Source organism: Bos javanicus, chromosome 11, assembly GCF_032452875.1.
Source record: "Bos javanicus breed banteng chromosome 11, ARS-OSU_banteng_1.0, whole genome shotgun sequence".
Lineage (NCBI taxonomy): Eukaryota > Metazoa > Chordata > Mammalia > Artiodactyla > Bovidae > Bos > Bos javanicus.
In genome coordinates, this window is record NC_083878.1 from 10,734,997 (window position 1) to 10,748,176 (window position 13,180).

Below are 13,180 nucleotides of genomic sequence, written 5' to 3' on the forward strand. Positions count from 1 at the left end.
CTAATACAATATTGTATCATCTGAGAATAACGGTTATTTGCTAGCTTCTTATTTCCACTTTCCATGGCTCTACTTCAGTCTCCTGTCTGTCTGTACTGGCTAGAGCTTCCAGAGCTCTTGCAGGCATCTTTGCTTATTTCCTGACTTTCCTGGAAATGTTTCCAACTATTCACCCCAGAGCATGCAGCTTGCTAACTTTGGGCTAGAGACAGAGACTCCCTTATTTTGAAGAGCTCTATTAAGGGTTTCCTGTTCTAAGAATTTGTAATCAAGAATTGATCAATTTTGGTGGTCCAATGGTTAAGAATTCACCTGTCAATGCAGGGACATGGGTTTGATCCCTGTTCCGGGAGGACTTCACGTGCTGAGTGGCAACTAAGTCCGTGCGCCCTAAAGCCCATGCTCTGCAACAAGAGAAGCCACTGCAATGGGAAACCCATGCATGGCAGTTAGAGAGTAGCCCCCAGTCACCGCAACTAGAGAAAGCCCACATGTAGTAACGAAGACCCAACACAGCCATACATACATTTTTTAAAAACTTTAAAAAAAGAATTGATCAATTTTATCAAATACATTTTTAACAACTAAGGACAGAGAAGAATGGTTTTTCTCCTTTGGCCAATTAACAAGGTATGTTATTTTAACAGACTGTCTAAATCCAGCAATTGTTATAGTTCTGTAATGAATCCAATTTGGTCATGGCATATTATTTCAGTATATTATTTAATAGAGGGTAATGTTATCATAACTACTAGGCATTTGTATCATAATTATCGTAACTACTACTGTTTTACATATTCTTTATATAAATACATATACTTATATATAATTATCTTATCCACTTCACTTGTAGGAATCTCTATCTCTGACATAACTTGTACAAATACACCAAGATTTAGGAACAAGATATTATTGCATCAACAAGAAAATTTAGAAACAACAAAAATATCCAGTATTGTTGTCGTTTAGTTGCTGAGTTGTGTTCGACTCTTTTGTGACCCCATGGATTGTGGCCCGCCAGGCTCCTCTGTCTCCAGTATTTCCCAGGCAAGAATACTGGAGTGTGTTGTCATTTCCTTCTCCAGGGGATCTTCCTGACCCAGGGATCGAACCTGCGTCTCCTGTGTTGGCAGGCAGATTCTTTACCACTGAGCCACCAGGGAAGCCCAAATATCTAGTATAGGACTGGCTAAATAAAACATAATTAAATAAATGTCCATGTAACGGAAAACCATATAGCTATCAAAAAGGATTCAACAGAATTATAAGTACTGACATGAAAAAAATTAAGTGGAGGAGAAAGTATCCACCAACATGGGTATAGTATTCTTGATCCCATTTTGTTCAAAATTTCTCTGTTCACATATGTGTATCTTTGTAAATGCTTACAAAAAAATCAAACTTGAAAAAATGTTTTCTTCTCAGAGGATAATTACTAGAGAGCTTTATTCACTATAAGCTTTTTTAAAATGGCCTTTTATAGACGTGTTTTATTTTTGTAACTGGAAAAGAAAACAAGTACTTTTGAAAATGCTGATCTAAGGTTTCTCTAAGTTCAATGTTCTCTATTTCACTCAAGATCTCGGGAATGAAGTGAAAAGCTGATAACTGCTACATTAAAGTTCTCAGGCTATGCTATAGAATGTGTTTGCAGACAGGACCCCGGGAGTTTATATAGCGTGGTCTGGCTCAAGAGGAAAAGACCAGATAGTGCTGCTCTTCTTGTCTGACTCCTGGAAAACTTTCAACCCCACAAGCATTTATCAGGAAGTGGCCCATGCGCGCAGAGTGTCCTGAGGCCGCTGTGGGAAGAATGACCCAAGGCGACCATACTGCTCTCACTGAAACCCACAGGATATCGTTCCCCACAGAACGGTGAGCTGAGGACACAGACTCGGGCTTTCTGACCAAGACCTTCCCCACTCTCCTATCCTCATGAGAAATGCTTCTTGCAGTGAACTTTGTATTTGAGAGCAAATAAAAGGGCCAAGCACTGTCTGATCAGGCAGAATTTTTTTTTAACCAGAACTGTCTCTGTGTTTAAAGACAACCAACAACTCTGGATTTAACTTTTTTTTTCTTAAATGTCTTAGTTTCTGGCCTATCATTAAGAGGTTAGGATATAGGTGAACTCATAGACCTTAAAGTCTGCAAGGATAAGCTGAAACTTTATTCTAAAGGGTAACTTGATCGTCTTAGCCAGTGATTCTCAAAGGTGGTGCTGGGAGCAGCATGCAGACTCTCAAGTCCCATCCCAGGCCTGCTGTTTCAGAAACTCTGGGCTGGGGTCCAGCCATCTGTGCTTTCACAAGTCCTCTGGAAACCTGAAGCATGCTCAAGTTTGATAACCGCTCATCTAAAGTTGTGATTTTTTTGGGGTTACCTCCATCACACATTAATGAGACCAGTTCCCCCCAAACCCAGAGGATTTGCTAGCAGGGTGTTGGTGCTTCATTCCTATAAAGAACATTTAATGAACTGCTAGGCTGCAGAGAATCCTCTTCCCAGTTAGAGGACACGTGGCCTTGTGCAGCAGGCCTTTCTCAGATATGGGTTTAAACACCTGACTCCAGTTACCTATGACAAGGACTTGGGTACCTGGAGGTATGGAACCCATTAATAAATTTTACAATATTTCATGACTTGCTTTGAACCTCCCCCTCCTTCCAAAGTCTTTACCAGATAAGCTAAAAGCACCAACATCCCCTGGATTTCAGTTTTCTTCCCTCCTCGTCTTGGCCAACTCCTGGCTGTAGAGTGGTCCTGCAGAGAAAGGGTAGGGAGGGAAGTCTAGAGAAAGAGACAGCTCGGATCATTCACAAACTAGACTTCCATCGAGGTGAATTTCAGCAATCATTCATTCCCCTCCTTGTTGCAGAAGAAGCTTAAAAAGATGTCTATGTGATAAAAATAACGGGTGATGAAATCAGAGTAAAGGGGGAAACAGACAGACATGACGTTTGTATGCAAAATGCAAACAGTGGGATCTTATGCATATTTTAAAGACATGAGTCTAGAACATTTCATTGCATAAGAAAGCAAGGAAGCTAATGAAGACTCAGGGGTGAACCTGCATAGACTTCCCTGGGCCAAAGATGAGAAATTACGTTCCTCTTAATGAGGATACACAAATCTGGTGCTCAGCTTACTAACAGCCAACATAAAGATGGAAACACAATCTGTTCCATGATTTACAAGGTCCTTAAGATAAAAATAAACCAGTTGCTGAGGAAAAACACAAGTATTCCTGGTCTTGAGAGGAATTCCTCCCTTGGATCAGTTTCTGAAGAATCTACACTTGGCTGTTATTTTTAAAGCAATGAGAAAAAAGGAAAGGAGAAATCTCAACTGTACCATTATCTCTTAATCCTTATTTCAAAACATACTCTTCTATAACTAAAAGTTATTTAGAGAAGTGTCTAAAAATCTTATAAAATTGTTACCAAGAAACGAACAAATGTAAAAAGTATCTCAGATCAAACTTGTATATCTGACTCCATTGCAGCCCTCAACATGTAAACAATGGTGTCAAAATTCCTCACAAAAATCGCTGGCCAAAATAATGCCCACTCCAACCTCAAAGCTGCAACACATATACACATGGGCACATGCAGAGGTGTGTGTAAAACCACACACATTGGGTTTTTTTTTTAGTATAATTGCCTTACAAGGTTGTGTTAGTTTCTGCTGTACAATGAAGTGAATCAGCTGTAAGTATACATACATCCCCTCCCTTTTGGACCTCTCTCCCACCCCACCCCCACATCCCACCCCTCTAGGTCATCACAGAGCATGGAGCTGAGCTCCCTGTGCTACAGAGAAGGTTCTCATGAGCTCTCTATTTCACACATGGTAGTGTATATATATGTCAGCACTACTCTCCCAATTCCTCCAACCCTCCTCTCCCATCTCCTCCACAAGCCCTGTCCATATGTCCATTCCTGACATCTGCATCTCTATTCCTGACCTGCACACAGGTTCACCTGAACTGTTTTCCTAGATTGCACATAGTTTGTGTTAATATGATATCTGTTTTTCTCAGCAATCCCACATACTGTTTTGAAAGTGAAAGTCGCTCAGTCGTGTCGTCTCTTTGTGACTTCATATACTACACAGTCCATGGATTTCTCCGGGCCAGAATCCTGGAGTGAGTAGCCTTTCCCTACTCCAGGGGATCTTCCCAACCCAGGGATCGAACCCAAGTATCCCACATTGCAGGCGGATTCTTTACCAGCTGAGCCACAAGGGAAGCCCAAGAATACTGGAGTGGGTAGCCTATCCCTTCTCCAGCAGATGTTCCCAACCCAGGAACTGAACTGGGGTCTCCTGTATTGCAGGCAGATTCTTTACCAACTGAGCTATCAGGGAAGCCCACATACTGTTTTAAGTGTTCCCTTTTCTCCACATCCTTGCCAACATTTGTAATCTGTAGACTTTCTAATGATTTTCATGGACTCAGAGGTGCTCTTTCAATCAGGCTTGAATTTAAAGATCGGGTCTTTAATCAAATGCTTTTCTGATGGGCTACTATGAATATAAATGTTTCCAGATGGTACAGGATAATTAAGAGTGTTTACAGCAGATCACTGTCCTCCATCCATCTTACCTTTTATTCATTCAGGGACATCACTATAGTTATGCAGTTCAAAATCATGTTTCCTGCTAATTTGTCAGTTTAGCTACACTGGTCAGATAAAATCTGGTCCCCAAATTTCTGGAAATTCTAAGCCACTCAGCCCTTGGCCTTCCACATCTGTATGTATATGTATGACCAAACATGTTTATGTCCTACATAATCTGTGACTTTACTATTAAAATATTAATAAACATTAGTTATAAAAAACCCATAGTCCATGTGGATATGATATAGATACCTCGTATGTAATATTTACTAGTAAGCACCAGATGCTTTCCAGACATCAGTTCCGTTTATCCTCATAATTAATTCTCCTTCAGTGTACATACGTTTATCATCTCTATTCTGTAGATAAGAAAACCGAGTCACACAGAAGTAAAGCAACTTACCAAAGAACTCAGCAGTAGTGGAAGGGCCAGGCCTGGACCTTAGTCTAGCTCCAGGGTCTCAGCGTTCTCAATCACCAAGCTATTCTATCTCTCTACACTCTGGAACTCATAGTATTTAGTATCTACTGTGGACACACATGGATTTAAAAGTTTCTATTTATATAAAACAACTTTCACTGTTAAACGGAGAAGGCAATGGCACCCCACTCCAGTACTCTTGCCTGGAAAATCCCATGGATGGAGGAGCCTGGTAGGCTGCAGTCCATGGGGTCGCTAGGAGTCGGACACGACTGAGCGACTTCACTTTCACTTTTCACTTTCCTGCATTGGAGAAGGAAATGGCAACCCACTCCAGTGTTCTTGCCTGGAGAATCCCAGGGACGGGGGAGCCTGGTGGGCTGCCGTCTATGGGGTCGCACAGAGTCTGACACGACTAAAGTGACTTAGCAGTAGCAGCCACTATTGAAAAAGCAAAACAGAGCTGTTAAGTAAAAGCCCTACAGTCTTGTGTTGACTTGTAAGTGTACATAAACTCAAATGTACTTAATCACCAAACAATAACAAAAATAAAACACCTACACATATATCTTGGCTCTTTCTACTTGAAATGGCCTAGAGAAGTGAGCACTCCCAGCTCCTGGAATCTCTTTTCTAAATAATTTTTCCCCCATAAAAATAAAAGAAATCAAGAATTCCTAGGATCATGTCAAAATGACTCAGGAGATCATCTCAACAGGTGCCCACTGGCCAAATATGAGACATACATTCCTCCTAGTGGTGGTACAAAACATCACCTAGGAAGTAGCTTTCAAAGAAAGAAACAGATTCTGGTCAAGCCTTTAGGTCTAACTGCCAACCTACAGGACACAGGGCAGAAGAACCTGTTGAGCACCACCACAGGAAAGGCAGTGCAAAACGCAGCCCTGGGGACTCCACAGGACAGACAGCCACTCAACCCCGTTTCTTTAAGGAAAACTGTCAATGAAGAGTGAGAGAAAGCGGGGACAGAGGGATATACGAAGGGCAGACCTAGACAGAAAGAAACCCAGACCACTAGGGGGGGAAAACCCCACATTCAACTTTCCACAGTCTGGGTATCAGGGATTCCTTTCTGTAGGCTGTCTAGGACAAGGCAATGAAAACGAGAGGTGCTTAAAATGCACATTCTATTCACAACTTGCCCATTTCTCCTTGGACATCTGTGCGTCACTCACCGCTCCTCCATGAGTTCCCGGATGGAGGCTACTGTGGGGCCAGATCCCAGATGAGTATAATATGGGCCTTCATCTTTCTCCACTATTTGTTCTGCAGAAACAGAGTAAACATCATTTGGAGACATCAATTCACCAACAGAAATTTAGGAAGGCAAACCACCAACAGGAAAATGAATGGCACATTATAAAGCAGGAAATTCAAACGGCTTACAAACATGTGAAAATACATTCAAACTCATTAGAAATCAGGAACTACAAATTAAAATCACAATGGAACACCGTTATACACAGACCAACTTGGCAAGAATTTTAAAATCTCATAAAACTACATACTATCAAGACTGAAGTCTGACCACTTTGGCATTTAGTTTATCACTATATATAATCTAAACCAGAGGTTGGCAAAGCACTCCATTTTAAGGTACGGATCCCAAACAAACTGAAAACAAGGACTCCAACAGCACCTGTATGCAGCGTTCATTGCAGCATATTCACGAGAGCCACAGGTAAAAACAGCAGATGCGTCCATCAACACAGATGAACAAAATGTGATATATCCATACGATGGAATATTATTTGACCATAAAAAGCATTTACTCTGATACATGCTATAACATAGATGAACCTGGAAAACATTTTGCTGTTCTTGTCCAGTTGCTCAGTCGTGTCCCATCTTTGTGACCCTATGCACTGCAGCACGCCAGGCTTTCCTATCCTTCACCATCTCCCTGAGTTTGCTCAAACTCGTCCATTGAGTCGATACTGCCATCCAATCATCTGATTCTCTGTCACCCTCTTCTCCTCTTTCCCTCAGTCTTTCCCAGCATCAAGGTCTTTTCCAATGAGTCGACTATTCACATCAGGTGGCCAAAATATTGCAGCTTCAGCATCTGTCCTTCCAATGAATATTCAGGACTGATTTCCTTTAGGATTGATTGATTTGATCTCCTTGCAGTCCAAAGGATTCTCAACAGTTTTCTCCAGCACCACAGTTTGAAAGCATAAATTCATGGGCACTTAGACTTCTTTACGGTCCAACACTCAGATCCATACATGACTACTGGAAAAGCCACAGCTTTGACTATACACACCTTTGTCAACAAAGTTGTGTTTCTGCTGTTTAATGTGCTATCTAGATTTGTCATAGCTTTTCTTCTAAGGAGCAAGTGTCTTTTAATTTCATGGCTGCAGTCACCATCTGCAGTGATTTTGGAGCCCAGGAAAATAAAGTCTGTCACTATTTCCATTTTCTTCCCATCTATTTGTCATGAAGTGATGGAACCGGATGCCATGGTCCTAGTTTTTGAATGTTGAGTTTTAAGCCAGCTTTTTACTCTCCTCTTTCACCTTCATCAAGAGGCTCCTTAGTTCCTCTTCATTTTCTGTCATTAGGTTGGTGTCATGTGCATTTCTGAGGTTATTGATATTTCTCCCAGCAATCTTGATTCCACCTTGTGATTCATCCGGCCTGGCATTTTGCATGATGTACTCTGCATAGAAGTTAAATAAGCAGGGTGACAATATACAGCCTTGATGTACTCCTTTCCCAATTTTGAACCAGTCTGTTGTTTCATGTCTGGTTCTAACTGTTGTTTCTTGGCCTGCATACAGGTTTCTCAGGAGGCAGGTAATGTGATCTGGTATTCTGATCTCTTTAAGAATTTCCCAGTTTGTTGTGATCCACACACTCAAAGGCTTTAGTGTAGTCAATGAAGCAGATGTTTTTCTGGAATTCTCTTGCTTTTTCTATGATCCAATAGATCTTGGCAATTTATCATTGATTCCTCTGCCCTTTCTAAATCCAGTTTGTACATCTGGAAGTTCTCGGTTCACGTACTGTTGAAGGCTAGCTTGAAGGATTTTGAGCATTACCTTGCTAGCATGTGAAATGAGCACAATTGTGCAGTAGCCTGAAAATTCTTTGGCATTACTCTTCTTTGGGATTGGAATGAAAACGGATCTTTTCTAGCCCTGTGGCCACTGCCGAGTTTTCCAAATTTGCTGACATATTGAATGCAGTACTTTAAGAGCATCTTTTCAGATTTTAAAAAGCTCAGCTGAAATGTCATCATCTTCACTAGCTTTGTTTGTAGTGATGCTTCCTAAGGCCCACTTGACTTCACACTCCAGGATGTCTGGTTCTAGGTGAGTGACCACACCATCGTGGTTATCCAGGTCATTAAGACTTTTTTGTACAGTTTTTCTGTGTATTCTTGCCACCTCTTCTTAATCTCTCCTGTTTCTGTTAGGCACTTACTGCTTCTGTCCTTTACTGTCCCCATCTTTGCATCAAACATTCCCTTGTTACCTCTAATTTTCTTGAAGAGATCTCTAGTCTTTCCCATTCTATTGTTTTTCTCTATTTCATTGCATTGTTTACTTAAGAAGGCTTGTTTATCTCTCCTTGCTATTCTCTGCATTCAGTTGTGTATATCTTTCCCTTCCTTGGCCTTTCACTTCTTTTCTTTTCTTAGCTATTTGTAAAGCCTCCTCAGACAACCATTTTGCCTTCTTGCATTTCCTTTTCTTGGGGATGGTTTTGGTCTCCATTTCTTGTACAAGGTTATGAACCTCCATCCATAATTCTTCAAGCACTCTGTCTACCAGATCTAATCCCTTGAATCTATTTGTCACTTATATAAGCATAAGGGGTTTGATTTAAGTCATACCTGAATGCCCGAGTGGTTTTCCCTACATTCTTCAATTCAAGTCTGAATTTTGCAATAAGGAGCTCATGATCTGAGCCACACTCAGCTCCTGGTCTTATTTTTGCTGACTGTATAGAGCTTCTCTATCTTCCGCTGCAAAGAATATAATCAATCTGATTTTAGTATTGACCATTTGGTGAAGTCCATGTGCAGAGAGTCATCGCTTGTGCTGCCAGAAGAGGGTGTCTGCTATGACCAGTGCATTCTCTTGGTGAAATTCTGTTAGCCTTTACCCTTCTTCATTTTGTACTCCAAGGCCAAATTTGCCTATTATTCCAGGTATCTCTTGACTTCCTACTTTTGCATTCCAATCCCCTACAATGAAAAGGACATCTTTTTTAGTGTTACTTCTAGAAGGTCTTGCAGGTCTTCACAGAACCGTTCAACTTCAGCTTCTTTGGCATTGGTGGTTGGGGCACAGACTTGGATTACTGTGATGCTGAATGGTTTGCCTTGGAAACGAATTGAGATCATTTGGTAGTTTTTGAGATTATACCCAAGAGCTGCATTTCAGACTCTCTTGTTGACTATGAGGGCTACCCCATTTCTTCTAAGGGGTTCTTGCCCACAGTAGTAGATACACAGTCATCTGAATTAAGTTCATCCATCCCCGTCCATTTTAGTTCACTGATTCCTAAAATGTCAATGTTCACTCTTGCCGTCTCCTGTTTGAACACTACCAATTTACCTTGATTCATGGACCTAACATTCCAGGTTGCTATGCAACAATACTCTTTACAGCATTGGATTTTACTTTCACCATCCAGACACATCCATAACTAGGCATTGTTTCTGCTTTGACTCAGACTCTTCATTTTTTCTGGAGCTATTTATCTGCTCTTCTCTAATAGCATATGGACACCTACCGATCTGGGGGGTGGGGACTCATCTTTCAGTGTCATATCTTTTGCCTTTTCATACTGTTCATGGGGTGCTCAAGGCAAGAATGCTGAAGTAGTTTGCCATTCTCTTCTATGGTAGACCATGTTTTCTCAAAACTCCCCATCATGACCTGAACATCCTGGGTGGCCCTGCACGGCATGGCTCATGGTTTCATTGAGCTACACAAGGCTATGATCCATGTGATCATTTTGGTTAGTTTTCTGTTCTTACTCCTTCTCTCTGCCCTCTGATGGATGAGGATAAGAGGCTTGTACAAGCTTCCTGATGTGAAATAAGCCAAACACAGGAGGACAAATATTGTATGATCCACTTATATGAAATACCTAGAATAGGCAAATTCATAAAGGAAAGTTAGATTAGAGGCTTCCAGCAGCTGGGAGGAGTGAGGAATGAGGAGTTATTGCTTAATGGGTACAGAGTTTGTTTAGAGTGTTGAGACAGTTTTAGAAACAGATAGTGGTGATGATTGCATAATATTGTGAATGTAGTTAATGACACTAAACTGTGCACTAAACAATGATTAAAATGGCAAAATTTATATTAAATATATTTTAACACAATTTTTAAAAAAGAAAGGAATAAATTACTGATACAAGCTACAGTGTGGAGATACCTTGAAAAACATTATGCTAAGTGGAAAAGTCAAGACACAAAATATCACATATATTGCATGATTCCATTCAAATGAAATATCCAGAATAGGTAAATCCAGAGAAACAGAAGCCGGAATCATAGTTGCCAGAGGCTGGGAGGAGGGAGGAAGGGAGAGTTACAACTTAATAGGCACAGGGTTTTATTCTGGAGTGACGAAAGTGTTTTGGAATCAGACAGAGGTGGTTATTTCACAGCACTGTGAAGCTGCTAAATGTCACTGAACTGCTCACTTTAAAATGCTTAGTTTTATGTTATATGAAGTTCACCACAATTTAAAAAAATTGATTCGTACAACAACATGGGTAAGTTTTATATGAATTTTTCTAAGAGAAAGAAACAGAACTCTAATAGTAACTCTAGAAAATGCTATATTGACTGGATACTCTAAGGCAATACACAAAAGAACTTTATACAAATACTGTAAAGCACTGTACTACGGCTGGTAACTTTGTGTCATGTCTAGGGAGACAGACAGCTAAACGCAATGTGGTATCCTGCAATGGTTCCTACAACAGAAAAAGGACATTCGCGGAAAACTGACAAAATCCAGAGTCTATAGTTAATAGTACTATACCAACTAAGGTATTAGTTTTAAATGTACCATAATTATGTAAGACATTTATATTTAGGGTATACTGGGTAAAGGGCATACAGGAACTCTGTATCAACTGTGCAACTCTTCTATAAATGTAAAATTATTTCGTGACAAAAAGTTTTAAAAACAGAGCTTCCCTGGTGGCTCAGTGGTAAAGAATCCGCCTGCCAATTCAGGAGATACAGGTTTGGTCCCTGACCCAGGAAGATCCCACACGCCACAGAACAACTAAGCCCGTGCACCACAGCTATTAAGCCTGTGCCCTAGAGCCCGGGAGCTGCAACTGCTGAAGCCCGTGCGCCCTTGAGCCGGTGCTCTGCAACAAGAGAAGCCACGGCAATGCCTGCTCATTGACATTAGAGTAGCCCCCGCCTGCCACAACTACAAAAAAGCCTGAGCACCAGTGAAGAGGCAGCACGTCCAATGAATAAGTTAAAAGTCCTTTAAAACAGAAAAGAATTTCTCCAAGGAAAAATGTTTTTGTTTTTGTTTTTAAATAAAACAAACAAACAACACACTCTGCAGGGGACCCTAATTTGCTTGTCCTAGAGGAGTTCTTGGCCACATGCATCAAAACATGTACAAGGATTTTCACAGCAACGTTATTCACAGTAGTCAAAACGGGAAACAACTCATAATCCAGCAACAATGGAACAGACACAGAAAACACAGCAGAGTCATATAACACAGCAGAGTCATGTAACAGCATACACCCTGCAGTGAGAACTGACAAACTGCAGCAACACGGCTGAGTACCCCACCTCCACAGCTGGTGGAAGACGCCCAGCACATAACACAGTAAGACTATATTTAAATAATATTCAAAACCAGGTTCAACCAACAGAGATCCACAGGTCTAAATTAAATTAGATATTCAGTGATTTTTTTTTTTACCTACAAAAAACTGGTGATTTCATATAGCTCAATCTTAATATAAAGAAAAACTATGAAATCATTGTCACAAGTCAAGAGAGCGGTTGCCTCTGGGGGATGGGAGAGAAATGTGATTGGGAAAGGCAGACCGGGGATTTCTGGGGAAGTGGAAATGGCCTACTACTTGATTTAGACACTGGTTACATGGGTGTTCATTTCATAAATGTTCATTAAACTGTACATAAATGTTTTGTGTACTTGCCAATATATGGAATTCACAACTTTTAAAAGGTAAAAAATTAACGTTGCATCTATTCTATGTAGAACATTACGCTCAGTTTTAGGGGGAAAGCAAGACAGAACAATAACTAATTGGGCCTTTAAAAAGTTTATGGTCTGGCTGGTAAGATAAGACCCACATATACGAAGATAGGGGAAAGACGCATTTTTCAGTGCATAGTGTTGGAACTGGGGAAAAATCTGATCCATACTGAATACCTTACCCCAAAATGCGTTCCAAACGGTTGAAAGATTTAAATACAAAAAATTAAACTACACAAGTTCTAGAAGAAAAAAAAATGGATGAGTTTTAAAAATATAATCATGGAAATGGGAAGGTCTTCTTTAAGATGAAATTCTGAAGCCAATACACACACTCCCCAAACTCTGATAAATGTAACTAAAGAAAAATTTATAGTAATAACTACCAAAAGTCAAGTCAAAAGACAAAACACCACACTGGGGAGAAATACTTGGATCTCACACCAAACGGTTGCTTTCTTTAACATATCAAGTGCTCCTACAGCGAAGTAAGGTCAATAATACAGGAGGAAAAGAAAAATGGATAAAACTGGTTCTTTGAAAGGGAATGAAAATGGGTCAAACGTATATAAAGGTACAATAAACCACCAGTTTTCCCTTTCAGATGAGTCACCATCAAAGACTGATAACTCCTCGTGTTGGTTAGGGCACAGGGAAAGTATAGAAAGTACTTTAGCACTACATTAAAATTACAAATGCCCAATCTGCTTGCCTCAGTGATTTCAAAGAATGTCAAATTCTAAGAATTTATTTCTAGGAACTGAGATATACGTACATATGTACAAAGTGATATGTATATAAAAGAATACTCACTGCATTATTTGTAACAGCAAAATATCAGAAACCTAAATGTCCAGAATACATTATGTGTAGTAAGTACATTATAG

General features: G+C 40.3%; 1 protein-coding gene across 4 annotated transcripts in view; it reads right to left on the reverse strand.

Moving 5' to 3' along the window:
• TET3 (tet methylcytosine dioxygenase 3) overlaps nt 1–13,180 on the reverse strand; it is a 112,381-nt gene that overhangs the window by 26,152 nt on the left and 73,049 nt on the right. For all 4 annotated transcript variants that reach the window (XM_061431884.1, XM_061431885.1, XM_061431883.1 and 1 more), the window contains one exon: nt 6,240–6,330. In XM_061431884.1, coding sequence (XP_061287868.1) covers nt 6,240–6,330 — 91 coding nt within the window. The remainder of the gene's footprint in view (nt 1–6,239; nt 6,331–13,180) is intronic.